We start from the raw sequence: 19,964 nt of genomic DNA, 5'->3' as shown, positions 1-19,964 counted from the left end.
ATTCTTGGAAAGCACCAAAGTTTAGAAATAAAACAGCTAAATCTTAAAAAAGAAAGCAAGTCTAAAAAATGCATGAAATTCACACAGACTCCAGAAAAAAAAATTAAAGTATAAAATCATCATGGGTAATTTTTAATCAAGCAAAATGTTACTCTATCATATCAAAAATATAAGTTTACGTTTTTGGGAAAGTGAAATAATAAACTGCATAAATACGATTCAAAGATACCCAGTCAGCCTTAAACCCAACACATTCTATGCCTCTCACCTGGCTGGATGTTTTCTCTTATGATAGTTACGTGGTTATCTCGATCTGGTCGTGTGTGTTCATGCCAAAAGCCTATCACATGACCCAATTCGTGAACGACAATCCCAAATTTATCACAGTTCTTGCCAATAGAGATTGCCTGAGGTCCATTTCCCCGCCGACCTACATAGGAGCAGCATCTGGAATAAAAGAGAAAGTGGAGATGGTGGTGGAAAGGTGGTGCTGGACAACTGACAATACGGTGAATTTTTTGTAAAGAATAGTGATGAGCTATAAAGTCCGACACATTCAGGAGCAGAACAACCTCTTATTGCTACATATGACTAGTTTCTGGTATCCTTTCAAATTTAAGTTCAACAAAAGTTTCCAAAGAATCAGTTCAAGTGCTTTTGTAATTATCTATATATTAGAAAATATGCTTACATCATTTTTAGAAGCATTCAGAAATACATCAGAAAATAATTATCATGATGATGATGTATTTCTAAGACATATAGTTAAGCTGAAGACATCAATACACATTTATTTCTAATATAATTTTATCCTCAGAATTCATATTAATTACTTAGGTTACTACTTTGTCAGTGTGGTTATCTGACAATAATTCAATATTATTTCAGTATTAAATATAAAAGTAAAGAAAGTTTATTTTTCCTCTTTGAGAAAAAGAATTAAACTTATTTATGAAAGATGTTGGTTTATCAAAAAAAAGAAATTACTTTTTCTACTCATGGAAGAATTTTTTTAATAAAAGAAACGTTTCAAAGAAGAAGTTAATTAAAGAAAATTACTTTTGGCTGGTTGCAGTGGCTCATGCCTGTAATCCTAGCACTTCGGAAGGCCAACCTGGGAGGACTGTTTGAGGTCGGGAGTTTGAGACCAGCCTAGGAAACGTAGTAAGACCCCATCTCTACAAAAAATTCAAAAATTAGCTGGGCATAGTGGCGCAAACCTGTAATCCTAGCTATTTCAGAGGCTGAGGTGGAGGGATGACTTGAGCCCAAGAGTTTGAGTCTGCAGTGAGCTAGGATCATACCACTGTGCTCCAGCCTGGGCAACAGAGTAAGATCCCGTCTCTTAAAAAAGAAAAAAAGAAAGAAAAGAACATTATTTTCAAAAGATGAATTAAGTAAGGTTAACAGTTAACTGGTGCTAGGAACTGAATATTATGTCCCCCCAAAATTCATATGTTGAAACCTGATCTTCATGGTGATAGTATTTGAAGGCAGAGCCCATGGAAAGTGATTTGAGGATCAGGAGGACTCTGCCTTTATAAAGAGATCACTGCCTTTATAAAAAGGCCCCAGAGAGCTCCCCTGACCCCATCTGCAATGTGAGAACACAGCAAAAACACATCTCACATCTGTCTACGCACCAGAGCAGGCCCTTACCAGACACCAATTCTGCAGTGCCCCGTCTCCAGAACTGTGAGAAATAAATGTTTGTTGTTTAAAAGCCACACAGTCTATGACATTTTGTTATAACAGCCTGATCAGACTAAGACAAGTAGTAAAGAAAAATCAACAACTGGGAGTAGTATAACGAATGATATTTATGATTTGTGTCAAATGAGCAGTCTAATAATTGAGATTGATTTTGTATTTCATCATCTGAAAGAATCTCCTGGACTGTCAAATAGAATGTGAAACATCCAGGAATGTCTTTCTGCAAATGTTCATCAATTGATTGATATTTATACATATTCAATGACATTTTTCTTTTTGTTTTTTTTTTTTGAGATGGAGTTTTGCTCTGTCACCCAGGCTGGTGTGCAGTGGCACAATCGGCCCACTACAACCTTTGCCTCCCAGGTTCAAGTGATTCTCCTGACAACCTCCGGAGTAGCTGGGATTACATGCACCTGCCACCACACCCAGCTAATTTTTGTATTTTTAGTAGAGATGGGGTTTCACTGTGTTGCCCAGGCTGGTCTTGAACTCCTGACCTCAGGTGATCCACCTGCCTTGGTCTCTCAAAGTGCTGGGATTACAAGTGTGGGCCATTGTGGCCAGCCTCAGTGATGTTTTTCTATCCAAAATATAGAAGTTCCATCTAGTCATTGTGTGTGTGTGCAAGTGTAAGTGTGTGAGTGTGTGACAGTCTCAAATATTCTTGGGACACAGGGTGGGAAAGACTGAGCACACAGGATGCCCATTTTAAAATAAATTTTAAATGGCATAATATTATAGTAGCTACAATTATAAATACATCTAAAACTTAAATAATTAGAGTTTAAATTAAAATAACATCAATAGCACAGCAACAGAGGGCACTAAATAGTCGGCTTTGAATAGTTGGGATCATGATGCACCAGACATTGCCAAACACCTTTTCTGATATATTAAATTGGAAGAGAAAAATGCCAAAAACTAATTGACCGAATGATTAAGAGGAATTTCACTATTTCAGTTTCTGGGGTAAGTACATTTGACAGCCCTTTTGATTTTCCACAAATATAAATCCTTATCTCCCTCTCCCACTGCCCTTTTTTTCATTTTCAAATTGTTTCTGTAGGCTTTAAATGCCTAAGAATTTTCATCCATACTATGCCAGTTAGATGAATTAATTTGTACTCATCACTTATAAATTTATTATAGCAGTTAACTGAGTTTAATAAATCAGTAATAGAAAGAAGAAAGAGGTGACTGGTGGGTGAAAAGAGGAATCAATGAAATTTGTTTTTGCTCCAGGTAGTTTTTTTGTTTCAAATAATATGCTTTACTTCATATATAGGTGCTTATTATATATTTGAATATTATTACATGCCTAAAAACGTATTAGATGAAGAAAAAAACAAAAAAATTTCAAATTTTGGAGATATTTAAACTAAAATATTTGCTACCTTAAGTCAATAGTAAGGAAACTGAAGCATCTGATGATTATACAGCAACTAAATTACCCCTATTGAGTCATTCTTGCTGGCTTTACTCAGGGAATAAAGTTATTGCAAGTCAAAATGTGGGAGACAGTAAAGCAATGTGGTCAATTTATTTCATCTAAAACATCCTTTTTAGCATAATTGCTTTCATAGCAATTTCCTATAAGATGGGGTTTTATACTGGAAAGGAAAAATAGATTTCACACTGCCTTATTCAGAGGTATTATTTTACAATGGTCCTGTGAAAAAACAAAAATGTGGTGTTTTGATCCCCAACTAATTAAAGGTCTTGGGGACAGATGAATTCTAGACTCTCAGATTAAGAAAATAACTACATATATGCTTACACAAATATTAGTCATGGAAAGACAAGGGTAATATGTATTTTTAATGTGATTTTAAAATGTCTAAATATTATCTTAGTTTCTAATGTCATCCAGGTTTGATGCTGTTTTCTTGTATACAGCTGTTGGATTTTTGTTTCTCATTTGTGTGCCACTTTTAAAGTTTGGACATTTTAAGGTCTACCTGTAGCATTGAGCAAAACTTTCCCTATCAACAGAAAAGCCTCACCTCTCCATAAGTCATAGATGGTAATCAGGTAAATCAAAATCTGCTACTTCCTACTTTTGCCTTGGTTTGGTAGAACAAAACTCATTTGGAACATTATTTGGTAGACCAAACCCTTTTGGAACAAAACCCCTTTGGAAGCTAATCTATTAGATTATCCATGAAGGTGGAACTGGTTCTGCCTTTTCATGTGCTGTATTTGAAATAGTTTCAATTATTTAGGTTAATCACCATTTACCTTTTCATTAAAAAAACTCAGTTTCTTTTTTGTTTTGATTTAATAAGTTTTCCAGGGCTGAGCATGGTGGCTCATGCTTGTAATCCTAGAACTTTGGGAGGCTGAGGCAGGTGGATCAATTGAGCCCAGGAGTTTGAGACCAGCCTGGGCAACATGGTGAAACCTCATCTCTACAAAAAAAAAAATACAAAAATTAGCAGGACTTTGTGGCTAATATGGTTTGACTGTGTCCCAACCCAAATCTCATCTCAAATTGTAATCCCCACGTGTCGAGGGACCGACCTGGTGGGAGGTGATTGGATCGGGGGGTGGTCTCCCCTACGCTGTTCTCGTGATAATAAGGGAGTTCTCACGAAATCTGATGGTCTAAAAGTGACAGTTTCCCCTGCACCCTTTCTCTCTCCTGCTGCCTTGTGGAGAAGGTACTTGCTTTCTCCTTTGCCTTCTACCATGATTGTAAGTTTCCTGAGGCCTACTCAGCCATGCAGAACTGTGAGGAAATTAAACCTTTTTTCTTTATAAATTACCCAGTCTCAGGTAGTTCTTTATAGCGATGTGAAAACAGACTAATACAAAAAATTGGTACTGGGAGTGGAGCACTGCTATAATGATACCTGAAAATGTGGAAGCAACTTTGGAACTGGGTAACGGGCAGTGGTTGGTACAGTTTGGAGGGATCAGAAGACAGAAAGATGTGGAAAAGTTTAGAACTTCCTAGAGACTTGTTGAATGGTTTTGATCAAAATGCTTATAGTTATATGGACAACAAAGTCCAGGCTGAGGTGGTCTCAAATGGAGACGAGGACCTTCTAATAAATCGTTTTTTCTGCTTAAGTTAGCCAGTCTCTGTCGCTTGCAAAGAAGAATCCTGGCTAGCGCACCCCCTCTGCCTAACTATATAACCTCCTTGAGGAGAGAAAACACCTTATGTTCAACTTTACATTCCCAAAACTTAGTATGTAAGTGGGACAAAATGAGAATTCAACAAGTATAGGATGAAAAAGTGTCTATCTTTTTTTTTTTTTTTTTAAGATGGAGTCTCGCTCTGTCCCCCATGCTGGAGTGCAGTGGTGTGATCTCGGCTTACTGCAAGCTCCACCTCCCGGGTTCACGCCATTCTCCTGCCTCAGCCTCCCGAGTAGCTGGGACTACAAGCACCGGCCACCACGCCCGGCTAACTTTTTTTGTTTCACCATGTTAGCCAGGATGGTCTCGATCTCCTGACCTCGTGATCCGCCCGCCTCGGCCTCCCAAAGTGCTGGGATTACAGGCGTGAGCCACCGCGCCCGGCTCAGAAGTGTCTACTTTTATAACCTGAATAATCAAATAGACCAAAGTTAAATATCATTTAATCATAAAGTTTAAAGATTAGTTAAACAGGTTAACTGTAATTTTTTTGTTTATTTACTTTTTTGGCAATCATTAAAGATAAGTAGATTAAAAAGTAAGACTGTTCCACAAAAATTATCTAATAAAAGAAGTCATATAAATAGAATATATTTAGCTATAAAAGTCTACGTAATAGACTGAGCTAATAAACATATAAATCTCTCACAAAGAATGAAATCAATCTCTATCATAAAATAATCTCACATTTTGCTAATAATAATCATCTTGCAAAATAAATAAATGCCACTGATGACAATAACTATTCACTGAAAAATACTTCATTGAAGAAAAAAAAATAAGGAAAAGAAGAAATAAGAAGGCAGTTAGAGAACCTCCTCTCTTACCTGTCTCTATAAGGATAAGTAGCTGAGAAAGTCTGATGAGCAGCCTGCTAATCAGCTGCAACCAGAGTTCTCTCATACTGTTGTACTAAATGCAAATGTAAATAAAATACTTATAGCTCAGTTCAAATCTTTTACCAATATAAGGGTGAAGGTTAAAGCATGTCCCACTGAAGATGACTCAAAGAGATCATATATTTAGAAACATACATGTGCCTATATATACAAATATGTCTGCAGTCATACACAAACTATACTTATAACACAATTTAAGAAGAGGAAATGCACTGGAGCTAAGTGGCAAAAAGTTCTGACCTCCACCTTTTGTTTATTATACTTTATTATTTTCCCATCTACCAAAGGCCTGATATGGAAAATGTACCAATAAATGTTAATTGAATAAGAGCTGACTATAGTAGAATAAGGTGGGAAATAATAGTTAATGTTCTAAAAGACACAGGTAGTTTCATGTATAATAGACCTTCCTATAAATATGGGCAAGATTATTTTAGCTCTTATTTTAAAAAATCTCAAGAGTTAGCAGTTGCCTAATTTTGTGGGAGAGCTAAATGAAAGTGATAAAAGCGTTAAATGGTAAGATGTGTTTCTTATCAGATTAAAGTTAGAAATAGAATTGATGTATGTTGCCATCAATATCAATGACACTACCTTGCAGGCTCTCAATTAACGATTACACTAGATATTGTTAAATGCTACACATTTATTGCCACATTGTTGTCTTTTTTTATGAGATGAAAGACCCAATATTGAAGCCCCATAGGAGTGCTAATGTGCTTGACTTGACAAGTATCTTATTCTAGTTGAGCTGAAGTACTTTGTGCACACCAACTACCAAGCTCTTTAATAATTTAAATGAATTTTTATGAGATTTAAGTGAAGCATTATCATAGAAAAATCATCATGAAATATGATGTTTTATGAAATTGTGTCAACAATGGTATTCCAAATGAAGTTAGAATGATTATAATGCTTTGCCAGCCAGTGATCAATTCCTATACAAGTATCATCCTTCCTAGCACCAAAAACACAACACAGAGAAAAGTTTGAACTGTAAAATGAGTAGCAAGATAAATTACCAAAATTCAGCATTACTGCATTACTACTATAAAAATCACAAATATAGGTATATATTAATACACATGTATATGCATGTACAAATATATATTAATACATATCACATTATATGAATTATATACATCTATATATAGATGTATATATTAATTAATACTATATATGTATATATTAATACTCAAGGGGCTAACTTCAGGAGTGCAACTACAGATTTAAGTTTCTTTGGGCAAGCCACATTTTAGTTTTCACATTTCTAAAATAATTGGAATACATGTCCTTAAATATCCCCTGAAAGTCTCACAATCTTGTAATGTAAAAGAAAAATTCTCAACTTCTTTTATTGTGTGTGAGGAATATGCACGATGTACTTACATAATGTTTGTTTGTTTGTTTATTTATTTATTTTGAGATGGAGTCTTCCTCTGTTGCACGGGCTGGAGTGCAGTGGCGTAATCTCGGCTCACTGCAACCTCTGCCTCCCAGGTTCCAGCCATTCTCCTGCCTTAGCCTCCCGATTACAGGTGTGCGCCAACACGCCTGGCTAATTTTTGTATTTTTAGTAGAGACAGGGTTTCACCATATTGGCCAGGCTGGTCTCGAACTCGTGACCTCAAGTGATCCACCTGCCTCGGTGGATTACAGTGCTGGGATTACAGGCGTGAGCCACCGTGCCCGGCTCCTTAGTTGATGTTTAAATTGTCAGTACTTTCTTGATCGCCTACATGTAAAGTAGTGGGCTGGGTGTCATGAGGGACACAGAGGTAAGTTACCCATCCTCATCATTGAGAAAGACAGACATTTGGATAAACTGTGGTAATATTACGATTACAGCTATGGGTAGAGCAAAATCCCAATGTGGGCAGCTCAGGAATGGGTGAGAATGAAAGATGTGAAAGATTTCCACTGATAAGAAAAGGAAGGGACAGGCATTCCAAGCAGCAAAACTATCATGAGCAAAAACATGAAGATGTGATAGTGAATGAGGAAAAACAGTTTGGCAGGATAAAACAAGTGAAATAGGAAATTATAAAAAAAAGATAATTTATATAAATATAAATTTATTACAAACAGATATTAGGCAATAAAATAATAAGTGATCAGAACTTTGGATGTGTTTTACAAAACTGATATGTGGGAAGGAGGAAAGATGTATTGATCTGAATAGATTATGGATTTAGAAATATGCAAGATGAGTTTATATCCTTTCCTATTAGATAACCAGAAAGATACAAGGATAGCCTAGATCTGGATCTCTTAAATATTAAATAGATAAGATGGAGGAAGTATTTCAAATGTAACCAAAACATATCAAGCCAAAGTTAATTTAGAAGGAAACCTTGCTGAATAAGTCATAACTAAAAATTTATGGAACTATCCAAAAATATCTAGGTTAATGATGTATAAACAGGCCAGGTGTGAGATGATAAATACATGAATGAACTAGGGCATTGACATGGAATAGAAGTTGAAATCAAAAGATACAGTGACTATCAATAAAAACTTACTGCACTATTTTAGAGGCAGCACAAGAGAATCCCTAGTTGACTATACCGAAGTTTCTAGCTCAGGTGAGTGGGATGTTGGTAATGTCATTGTTAGAAAGTAACTGAGGTGGTAGAAAAGAATACACTTGCAGTAGATGCACAGAGGACTGTGATCAAAGAATACACATACCTAGTATATAATATTTTTACGTAAAATCCAGACTTTCTCATGGCCAAAATACAAAGCAAATCTTAAGAAATAAATCTTACCTATGGACATTTAATTGCTTTCCTTTCCATTTTTTTTTTCCTTAAGTCAGTCCCTAGTTCTACTTACCCACAAGGCCTATAGGTGAATACAATGTAACTCTCTTCATCACTTCTTTCTATGAAAGTCACACATGTGTGCTTTTCCCAGTGCCTCATGGCCTGCTTGAACATGGCTCTCTGGCTGCCTAGAAAAAATGTGTGATGTTAACGAAAAGGTGGCTGCCCCAGGAAGAATGCTTCTTGCTGGATCCTCTACCCTAAGTCTGGCTGAGCAGTGCAGAATGCCACCTCTATCATCAACCAAAGAATACTAGTTTATGGCACCACAAATGAGTCATTGTTAAGAACGGACACTCACTTTATAATCAGAGGGCTAAAGCTCACTATCTCTACAAATATGTGTCTACAAGGCTCTATAAACGAGGCATACATTCTTCCTGTCAGTTGAAAGAGATCAGCTTCCAAATTTAATAGGCACATCTGAAACTCTGTTTAAAAACCAGAACAGTGCTTTAAACTCTTAGAACACAATACCAAAGATATGTTTTCAATTTCAAAGACACTCTACACTAATAACCTAAGTTAATGAAGTAGTTTTCCAACCTTGACTTAATACTATGTATCTTGTGTTAATATTCTATAAAAATAGACACTTAATCTGTATGATAGTTATTTCTTTTTGAAAACAGATATGCTGGGAGTATCTTACCAGTGAAGTTGCCTCCTATAACATAAGGAATAACGCCTCCAGGCCATATTCTTTCCGTTCTTGACGTAGCGGCTCTGGGAACTCGATTTTTCTCATTTTGCCCTGAGAATTGTAGAGGTACTTTTCCCTTAACTGTGTTGTTTTGCTCCAAGCCTGCAGTGACATTTAAAACATTCTGTGAAACAGAAGTTCTTGGTCAGGGAATCATTTACCTCTTAAAGGACAAAAGTTAAAATGTCTTATTTACATATTTTTTGTATAAATGCCAGAAGTCAAAATGCATTAAAGAAAAACTTCAGTTATATTACACACTTGAACAAAAGCATTAAAATATTGAAGTCTTTCATGTCAAAATACTATTTTTTAATGTTCTGTGAGTGAATTTTGATGGCTATCCATACAACAGCCTAAAGTGGATAGAAGTCAGTCAGGCTTACAGGCCACAGAAAATTTGTTTTCTGTTTCCTGTCTTGCTAGTCACTACCAATTCACCAACAGTTAAAACAGATATTGTTTAATAAAGTCCCATGATATTTAAGATTCTTGTTACTCCTGCTAGTTTCCTAATCCTTCAAATCTGAACTGATATTCTATAGTACAGTCTAAAATTAAGAATACGATATTATACAGGTAGTAAATGAAGTAACATTAAGACAAATATGGTCTCAGCCTCCTGTATAAGCTATCTCCATTCCAGTTTCCTCAGGATTCATATTAAGGAATGCAGCATGATTTAGACGTCAGTAAACAACACGAACAAAATGCATTCTATTCTGGAGCAGCTTTCAACTCTATAGTCTTTTCCTTTTCTTAATGGCCTTTCATAATATTTTTGTTGCTGTTTTTGTTTCTCCTAAATTTACATGATTATTCTTTCTTATCTATCACTGTCAATATGAATATCCTGCCACTTGTATATACTTTGACACAACAAATAGGGACTCTGTCTCTAACATGTCTGTCTTTTCAATAGCCTGGAGCAAAGCATCATTGCTTGGGAAAATTATTCCTTGGAAATACGTACTTCAAGCATTTAATTAATAATCCATCAATTTAAGGAACGTTAGAATATGAGATATGCATATGGGATTTTAAACAAACCTCAAATCTACAAATAGTTTTTAATACATTCAATACTGTAAATATTAACTAATTATGAGTCAGAGGCAGTTTTTCTGAATGTTTATATATATTTATAACTATTTGCTATTTTTTGAATGGTCAAAACATTTTAACTTTTTTAATCCAATAATGTTTTTCATTTTACTTTAAGTAGATTTATTTCAAAACAAATAACCATGATATTTTTTCACTTGATTAAAATTGATATAACTCCAGGCTTTATAAAAATACCTTGGTGTGATGCTGAATTGCCTGGAAATAAGTATCAATAATAAAATAAACACCTGATACATGTTTCAATAAAGAGAAGCTTAAAATAAATTAAAGGAACATTTCAAATTATTCCAAATGAGTTCTAAAAGGCTTTGATCAGATGTGAGCTAGCAAAATAAAAATTTTTACAACATATCATTTACATACTTCACATCATAATGGCACACTGATTTTAATAAACTGAACTGCTATGAGTATAATATTTACTGTACATCAAGTCAAGCGTCTGCAACTTTAAACATTGATATACCAAAGCCAATTCTTCTTATCCTGTCTATAAGTTGGTAGAGGGCCCCTCGCTTCTTTGACATAGCATGGTCTCCAAGTCCACCTTAAAGAATAAAAGGAAACAAGTTAAACTCAAAATATGTCAAAGTTCTTGCAAATAAAAAACAGTCATAGGCAACAATGATTTCTCTTTGGTCATTTTTTATGTGGTCTTAAAGTGTTGAAATTATGAATATCCATGAATCTTTGAAGGGGTAAAAACTCTACAGCAACCAATGTTGGTAACTAAAATAAGGGGAAGGGGAGACTCAGAGAGCAATGTAAATGACTTTATTTGGACATCATGACAATTGAGTCATCTATTGATAATTTGAAACATTTTTCTTTACTGTGTGACCTTGACATCACATAGTGCTATATAGAATGACAGCAAGTTGTTCTGCCCTGTTGATTGCATGCCAGCTATTTCCCCAGTGCAAACTGAATATTTTCAGAGGCCAAATCAGCAAATGGAAATACAAACATTAGAAGAGCAAATGTGTAATGCACGTTTTCTTCCAAAGCTTCCATGAATTTCAAAAACTTTTTAAAGCATATCACATTTTAACAATATATTCAACTACATTTTGAAAATTTAGTTGAATTTATAGAAATCAAAACATAATTTGGAAAAAGCCACAGGAATCCAAACGAATGTTCAGCTGCAAAATATATTCTGTTACACTGTGTAATTTGAAAAATTTATAAAAAACGGAGTGTAAAAAAAGTCTGTAGTGCAAAAGGAATAGGAAACAGTAGGAATAAGGAAATATGTGTTCTTGCAATTTTACCAACAAAACCTAGAAAAGGTAGATTCCTGTCATAAGTCAGAAAGCAGAGCATTTGGCAAAAATTCAAGTCTCCAGATTTTCATTCCAGGGCTTTTATAAAATGCTACTCTTAGTTTTGTCACCTATTTTCTCTATTCTCCTTGAATTTTTATTAGACAAATAGGAAAAAGTTATCATTCAGCAAACAACCAATATAACTACTAATGACATCTTAACAAGTGCCTATGAATTTGTAGTAACATGGAGTATCTATGGTTCATAGAGCATCTTTGGGCTAAGACAAAGAAAGCCGTAATTCCACGATGACAACTTGAACTATTCACAAATCACTTGAACTATTTCCTTCCAATATCTATTTTTTTATTTAAAATTGTGCTGAACCTAATTACCTAGACTGAAGCTAAAAAATAATGATACACTCTATTGCTATATAAGCCTCTTAAGGGAAAAATCAAGTAAGTCCTTATAAGGCAAATAAGTTAGAGTGCTTGTTCACTGACTAATAATCTACTTAATTACTTGCATTACATAGCCACATTTTTGCTGTGCATCTTGAGAAACATTTTTGAAATTTTTTCATTGCACATTTTAGAAAGATGAGGTCATACTTAAATACATTCATTCCTAAGCAATTAGGAGAAACATTTTAAAAGTATGGCATCAATGATGTTTGAAATGACCATTATGTAACAACTATATTTATATTACATTGTTTGCAATTCAGCTGAATAGCGCAAGTTACTGTTGAACTTTCAAACATGTAACTTCCACAGAAAAATTTAGAATAAGTGTTTTTATTATTATCAGTATGATCTGTTTTATTCTATGTCTAAAATAACACTATTTTTCTTCCAATTATTATGGTCTCAGAGTTTAACAATAAATAAAATTAAATTAAATAACAACATTTTAAAAATTTAAAATCATAGAAAATTAATGCCTTCAAAATAATGGGAGAAGGGAGGTCAAAGAAGTGATCTAAAGCTTAGAACTAATGAAAATTTTAATAAAAGTTGGAAATGCAACTTAGAATAACTCTAGCATTTTATTGTTGTATCATTGCTCTACTGTCCAGAATGCGTTGCCTCCATGACAGTGTTACAGGTGATACAGCAACTGGAGATTTGGCCAAGAAACATAATCTACAGGGACACATTATCTGTGATGACACTGCACAGCAATATTAGCACCCATATTGATATATGTTTTAGAAAAGATTGTCACTATGCATAACAAACACCAAAGCACACTATTTTTAAATAGTAAGTGTTATTATTTTAAATGAATTCCTTAAGCTTTCTCTTATATACTTCCTACTTTAAATAAATTTTTATATCTGATAATGGTATTTTGATTATATAGAATAATATCCTTATTCTTACGAAGTACATGCTAGACTACCTAATAATATTAAAGTGCGTTTTCTGCAGTTGACTTCAAATTTGTTTTAAACACACGTATGCATGTATGCACACACACACAACACACACACACATTCAGTGAAAATGATAAACTGTTAAAAACTGCTGAATCTAACAAGTAAGAATACCACTATTCTACAATCTAATAGGTAGAAATATTTCGATATATTTAAAACTGGTCATAGTAAAAAGTTGTAAAAAAAGTAAATTGGGCAAAGTAAAAAGTCTTAAGTCCATAATATATATGTGCATTTGATACCAGAAATGACTACATATTGTATTTCCACAGAATAGGAGAAAATAAAAATACTAAAAAGGGAGAATGCAATGAAATCAAAAGCATGACATGAAATAAATATTTTAGCTATTAATATAATTACAGAAAGAGATTTTAACTTTGTAACCTTGCAATTTTCTCCAAAATAATACACAGATGAAAATTTTACCAAGATACTATAAAGAATTTTGAAATTTTAATTTAAAAAATTGTTAAATGAGAACTGAAATAATCTTTTACATATATCAAGTTTCTTACAGGCATAATTCAAACATGTTTAAATCAACTAAAATTAAAATTGCCTTCTGGGGTTTTTACAAAAATTATATAGATATATAAATTTTCCAAATATTATTCCTATATAATTTGAAATATATTTCCTGTACAATTTCTCTAAGAATAATTTACATTTTCCAACTCAATATCCAAATGAGAGGCAACTTAATATAATACTCAAGAGGACGAAATCAAGCTTTTTTCAGAATTGAATTCTGGTTCTGACATGGTCACTTCCTGATGATGTGACAATAAGAAAGCTGTATAGCCTTCTAAATCTCAATCTGCTGATTTCTAAAATCACAGTAATATTAGTAACTACCCTGAGGGGGTTGTTATGAATATTCAGACAGTTAATATCTGCAAAGCACTTAAACCAGACCTAGTATGTAGCAAATACTACAACCTGTTTGGTAAAAAAGTAAATTAATAAAATGAAAACTATGAATAAAACCTGCATTTCTAAATATGTATATTTGTGTATAGGAAGTCAAAGTTGATCAACAGGAGATGAAAAATGATCCAAAAATATTTATAGCACTTCAAGAGTATATTTTCTCCAAAATAAAGACAAATTTTCTGAAACAATCAACCATACCTGTGGTATGTCCAAGGTTTCCAAAGGGGTTCTGCGTAAGGTCAATTGTCCTATCTATTTGAAAGATATTTAAGTCTTCATCATCTAAGGCAATATCGCCCCAAAATACAGCTAAAAAAAGAAAAGTTGAATTAAAATGTAAAATATTTCCGTGAAATCAATACAAACAAAGCTAATTAGAAAAGCATTGTTAAAAATATGGAAACGTGGTCTGGATAGAGACAGATCTTTCAGAAAGTAATCATAACTGAATGCACTGGACCTGTTACAGGACAAATATTAGCCACTTGTAAAAGGGCATAACTCCATTTTTTTACATTGTTGCTTGTGGAGAGGGGGAAAGTAGTTTCCTTGAATAAGAAGGTTACTGATTATGGAGATTCTAAATAAACAGAAATAGGCAGTCATGAGCTAATTCACAAACATCTGAAAATTGGATAAGAACGTCTGCATCTTCTGTGGATTCTTATGACCAGCAGCAGGTCTTCATTGAGAGGAAAAAGGAAAAGCAGTAACGACTAAACCATGTGATATTTTATAAACTAAGATAATTTTATAACGCAAGGTGCAATCAAGACAAAAGAATATAGTGCTATTGTAGCAATTCATTCACCACATTTCATACAATTCATAATACACTTTATCTAAAGATGGCATTGCCTCTGAGTCTCTGTAAAATGGATATATAACTATCAAAAGTAATACTTAAGTCAATATTTATTTAGGCAACAACTAGATGCCAGATTTTTTATCTTTAATGACAAATATAACATGGTCCATATTTTCAAGAGCCACCAAGTCATTACCCTAAAACCTGAAAACACTCTGACTCTATTATTATTATTTTTATTATTTTTGAGTTAGGGTGTCTCTGATACCCAGGCTGGAGAGTGCAGTGGTGTGATCACAGCTCACTGTAGCCTTAACCTGAACCTCCCAGACTCTAGTAGTCCTCCTACCTCAGCTTCCCAAGTAGCTGCGACTACAGACACACTCCACTGCGCTGGGCTAATTTTTGTAATGCCTGTTAATTTTTGTATTTTTTGTACAGAAAGGGTTTTGCCATGTTGCCCAGGTTGATAACGAACTCCTGGCCTCCAGCAATACTCCTGCCTCAGCCTCCCAAAATGCTGGGATTACAGGAGTGAGCAACTGCTCCCAGTCTGACTCTATCTTTTTTACCTAGTGTATTATGCTACTTAATAAAGCAAAGCTCTATAAACCATTGTGAAACCATGGGAGACTTCATTGATAACTAGTATGTGAATTTCTCTTTTAAAGTTAATCATATATATTAGTGTAACAATAAAATAGTCTCACTGTTTATCTGAATACAAGCTACACCAACCAATCCCTTAGTACTGCCAGAGTCAAAGCATAGTAACTTTAGGAAGCACAAAAAACTTGAGAAATAATGAATTAATCATAAGACAGTAGAACACTGAAAAATGCCTAGAAATACAGGGATATTTGTTTTTTACAGGTTTACCAATTTTCTTTATTTTTAAAACTTTCTTCAGACTTTCTTCTGTGAAACCAAAAGGAAAAGAAAGAAAATACATTAAAATCGTAGAAAGTGACAAAATCCATGCTTTTCAAATTACTGCCTTTCATTGGATTTAAATCTTAATATTTATGAAGTTTTCCACTATAGAGAATTAGTTATTTATGAAGTTTAAACTTCAGTCCTAAAAGCTGTGCAATGTCTTAGGCTTTGATCAAAGGTTTATCATATAAAATTATTCACCCAGTGCAAAACTGACATGAGATAAGAAGGAAGGGGTTAGATTTATGTGTGAATCTAGAAAGGAATAAAATAGAAATTAGTAAAATATAGGTTATCACTTCAACATATGGAAAAATCTTTACTATAATTAGATTTCTCTCTTAAACCCCTCACTGGCCCTATTTCCAATGGAAAGGCAGTCCAAAGAAGCAAAAAAATGCTTACTTTCGTTTACTCTCATAGCAGCAAAGCCACAAAGAGTGTACAGAATAGTTTATAACACTAGCTAAGAGGGTGGTTTTGATGCCTGAAATTGAATCGAGATTCTAATCAGCTTCGTACAGATGCAGCAGAAAACACTAATGCTCCAGCGTCCCTAAAGCCAGACCCCCTCAAGAAACTTACCCAAGTTAAATATTTTGCCAATTATAATATAAGGCTTGTTGGTTTTCATAAAAATACATTTTACACTTTTTAAGACTGTAAGGTAAATCCAAGTTGACTAGTTATTTGAAACTTCCATCAGGTGCGTTTACAATGCAAATAGCTGTGATCATCCACTGTCAGGGACTCAGCCTGTCTCCTCCTTTCTTAGTGCTGGTAGTGTGGTGGCCACTAGACACTGAAGCAGTGCTTCACTAACTTTAATTTGCATAAGAATCATAGCGAATCTGGCCAAAGTGCAGACTCCGATTTGGTAGGTCTGGAGAGGAGCCTCAGATTCTACATTTTTAACAAGCTCCCAATCACTACAAATGATTATCATTGTCATCATCTTTATTAGTATTAACATTTTTCTGCAAGAATAAATTCCCACTCTCCTTTTAGTCAGATGGTTGACTTGAAAACTGAGGCACTCAACTAAGCAAAATGAACTTTGTCAATACTACATTTCAGATAAAAGCAGTACACATAAAATAAAATTCAAATGTGTTTTAGATTTTATTTTTTTATAATGGCTTTTTATATGCAGTAGGATCCATGTCTTGATGGATTACATCGAACACAGATCAACAGTCCAAGGATAAATCACTTCACAGAAGCAAAAACATTACTTTTGGGGAGAAGAAAGGGCACCAGGCTAGATGATACTTAAAAGGAGAAAAAACAGTTCTGGAGGACATAAGCCCATTTACTTATCGTTATATTTTCTAAACTAATAACTTCAGAATAGTTTGGCAGTGATGAATACACCATAAATTGCTTCAGGAGAAAACCAAATATTTCTTTGAAAGAAAGCAATAGTGAGTGAATAAGCCAATTCATTTACGGCCAGACTTGACGCACTGTAGCCCATATACATCTTTAAATCTTGATATTCTCAACAGAAAAAAAAGGGACGTTAGAACTTTCAACCTGTCATATAGTTTAAAATGCATTTCTTTCTTTATATTGCACACATTTGAAGATTTCCTTAATTCGTCTTCTATTTAAATCTATGTCCTATTTCTGTATACTAAAATATTTTACTTATACATTGGCACAGTAAGTTGGACCATGACAATTTATACTCATATGTATTAGGATGCATTATAATCTAATATATATTTGATACTTAGGTGCAAAAATACATACGAAATTGTGGAATCCACTTTGGAATTTTGTTTTCGTCTTTATGTGGTATTTTCTATTTATTTTATCTCAAAAAACAAAGTTGGAGATAAACAGTCTTAAAAGTATGAATTATCGTTCATTTGGCCCATTTAATACATGATTTGAGGTTAGTGAGATCAGAACTGAAAAAAAAAATGGGAAAATGGTTATTGGGACGATACTAGGAAAATGCTCAAGTGCAATTAGAATATTTACTATCTGTTTGGAATTCTGCTTGGATTCTTATGGTCAAATAGGGGGTTGGAGCTAACCAGTAAGCCAAAATTAAATGTCAGAGAGAACAATTTTTAAGCTACATGGAAAACCACAGGTTTTGTTTTTCTCCTAAAGGTTATTTGCTGTTAATGCACAACAAACATTTTTTTAATCACAGACTAAAACAGAAAGACTGCTTTTATTATAGTATGCAGAATAAGTGCATTTTATAAAGTAATGTATGATGAGAATAAGCAATTCAAGATTGTGATTCCCTAGGCCTTAACTTTAAAAAATGCCACTTCCACCCATGTCCCCAATTCCTCAGTGAGTTCTAACTCTTCAGTCTGAAGCTGAGGCCATCAGCTTTAAGGAGGCTTTAAGTTCGTGATTTCGGAAAAACTACAGGCAAAAATATGTACAAATTTATAAACACAAACACCATCTATTTTTCTGGGACAAGTCCACAGTAGATTGTCAAAAAGGGTCACACAAAATAAAGAACCACTACTTTTGCCAAGGGTGAAGTCTTTCTGTCCACTCAGGAGAAAATACTTGGAAACCAAATATCCTCAAGAAAATGAATACATTTATTTGAATTAACACTAAGATATCTGATAGCTGGTTACCAGTCGAGAACACACTGACAAGAAAATTGAGTCTCCTTAGGCCTTCCCAGAAAAACCTTCCCAGAAACCTGCTCTTCCCATTTGCCCTAATTTAATGTCTCTACTTTCATGTCCTGACTGTGCTTCTGCCAATAATAAGGCAACACACAAGATTTCATAATTGTTTTCAGCCTGCTTCCTCAATCTAATTTTGAAAATACTGACAACAGGAAGTATGTATTGCTCACCTTAATATCCTTAATGCCATAGTACCAGAAATAAATAGGTCTTCAATATACACATTTTGAGGCACAAAAATGTGAATGAGAATATACCATGAATTGGGGTATAAGTTGTGTATAACAAAAGAGTCCATATTAGAGTTTATGAGGCTGCTTGTGCTACCTATTTGACAAATTTGCTTTAAGAACCAAAATACTAAATATTTAACTACTCCAAGAATAAATATTTACAAGCCCCTCAATCTCTAGTGGTTACTGTTATAAACATTTTTAAAGTAATTAAAAGACAGCTGCCTTTCTTTTTTATTTTAGTGGCATATATTATTAAATGTAATTATGGGAATTATGTCCCCTTTTCTCCTAACACCACACTTATATGCCCAGGAAATACATGATTGAGCTAGAAGATTCATTATCTTGAGATTTATGGGATTGGAAGAGATAGCTCAAAGATTCAACAATAGCCAACAGCATTTGTTCATTACACTTTTTCCATATACAGTTTAAGCTTTCTGCTTTTATTGATATTGGATTTAGGGAGGAAAGATGATGTCATGTGAAGGTCTGAGAAGGCTGCTCTGACTGTTCTTGCTCACAATGAAGGCATAATGAAAATTTTCTCAGACAAAGGCAACAGTGAAGTCTCAAAAGTCAACTATTTTTACATGATTGACAACCACTGAGCAAATTCCCAAGGAAAAGTAAGACTTGGCAAAAGTTCTAAGACATACATTTTAGCTAGAGTTACACCAGTTAAAAGAGAAAATAATTTTCTGGTAGCATTTCATATGCATAGAATAAATCTGCCCCAACATGACACACAAAGTTATTATAAATTCCAAATTTGAGAAACAATTATCAAAAATTTTAAAAGCTCTTGATACAATAGAAAAATAAATACAAAAATATTTTATATAGAATCAGAAATATTCTTCAGAAAAAGACATGTTTTAAGGTAGTATGTGTCTTTGTTAAATTTCTAATAATAGAAAAGAAAGTGTTTGCAGTCCATTATTTTAGTGTTTGTTCATACAAAGGCATCCTATGCAATGTTTTATTTAAAACATTATCATTTTTTTCAAAATCTACTTTTCCACTTTTACCATACACTACCATATAAAATCAAAAAAATCATCTAATCTACAATTAAAAAGTGTGCTTGCAGTAAAGTACTATTAATGAGTTAAATAAAATTGTTCACTCATCCTTTCCTCGCACACTGGATTGGAAGGTGCATCTAGGTAACCTGATTTTTACCTGGCCATTTGAAAACAATATGTCTTTACTCAGTGTAGATTTTTTGAAAGATGGTAGG

The 19,964-nt window shown here is 33.8% G+C and overlaps 1 protein-coding gene across 1 annotated transcript in view; it reads right to left on the bottom strand.

Moving 5' to 3' along the window:
* TLL1 (tolloid like 1) overlaps nucleotides 1-19,964 on the bottom strand; it is a 235,589-nt gene that overhangs the window by 106,545 nt on the left and 109,080 nt on the right. Inside the window, exons 3-7 of the mRNA XM_054486131.2 lie at nucleotides 14,265-14,375; nucleotides 10,885-10,965; nucleotides 9,240-9,392; nucleotides 8,598-8,715; nucleotides 269-447 (exon numbers count right to left, since the gene is read on the bottom strand). Coding sequence (XP_054342106.2) covers nucleotides 269-447; nucleotides 8,598-8,715; nucleotides 9,240-9,392; nucleotides 10,885-10,965; nucleotides 14,265-14,375 — 642 coding nt within the window. The remainder of the gene's footprint in view (nucleotides 1-268; nucleotides 448-8,597; nucleotides 8,716-9,239; nucleotides 9,393-10,884; nucleotides 10,966-14,264; nucleotides 14,376-19,964) is intronic.

The sequence above is a fragment of the Pongo pygmaeus genome, chromosome 3 (assembly GCF_028885625.2).
Source record: "Pongo pygmaeus isolate AG05252 chromosome 3, NHGRI_mPonPyg2-v2.0_pri, whole genome shotgun sequence".
Classification (NCBI taxonomy): domain Eukaryota; kingdom Metazoa; phylum Chordata; class Mammalia; order Primates; family Hominidae; genus Pongo; species Pongo pygmaeus.
Note: the sequence above shows the minus strand (reverse complement) of the source record. Positions and strands in the feature narration are given on the sequence as shown.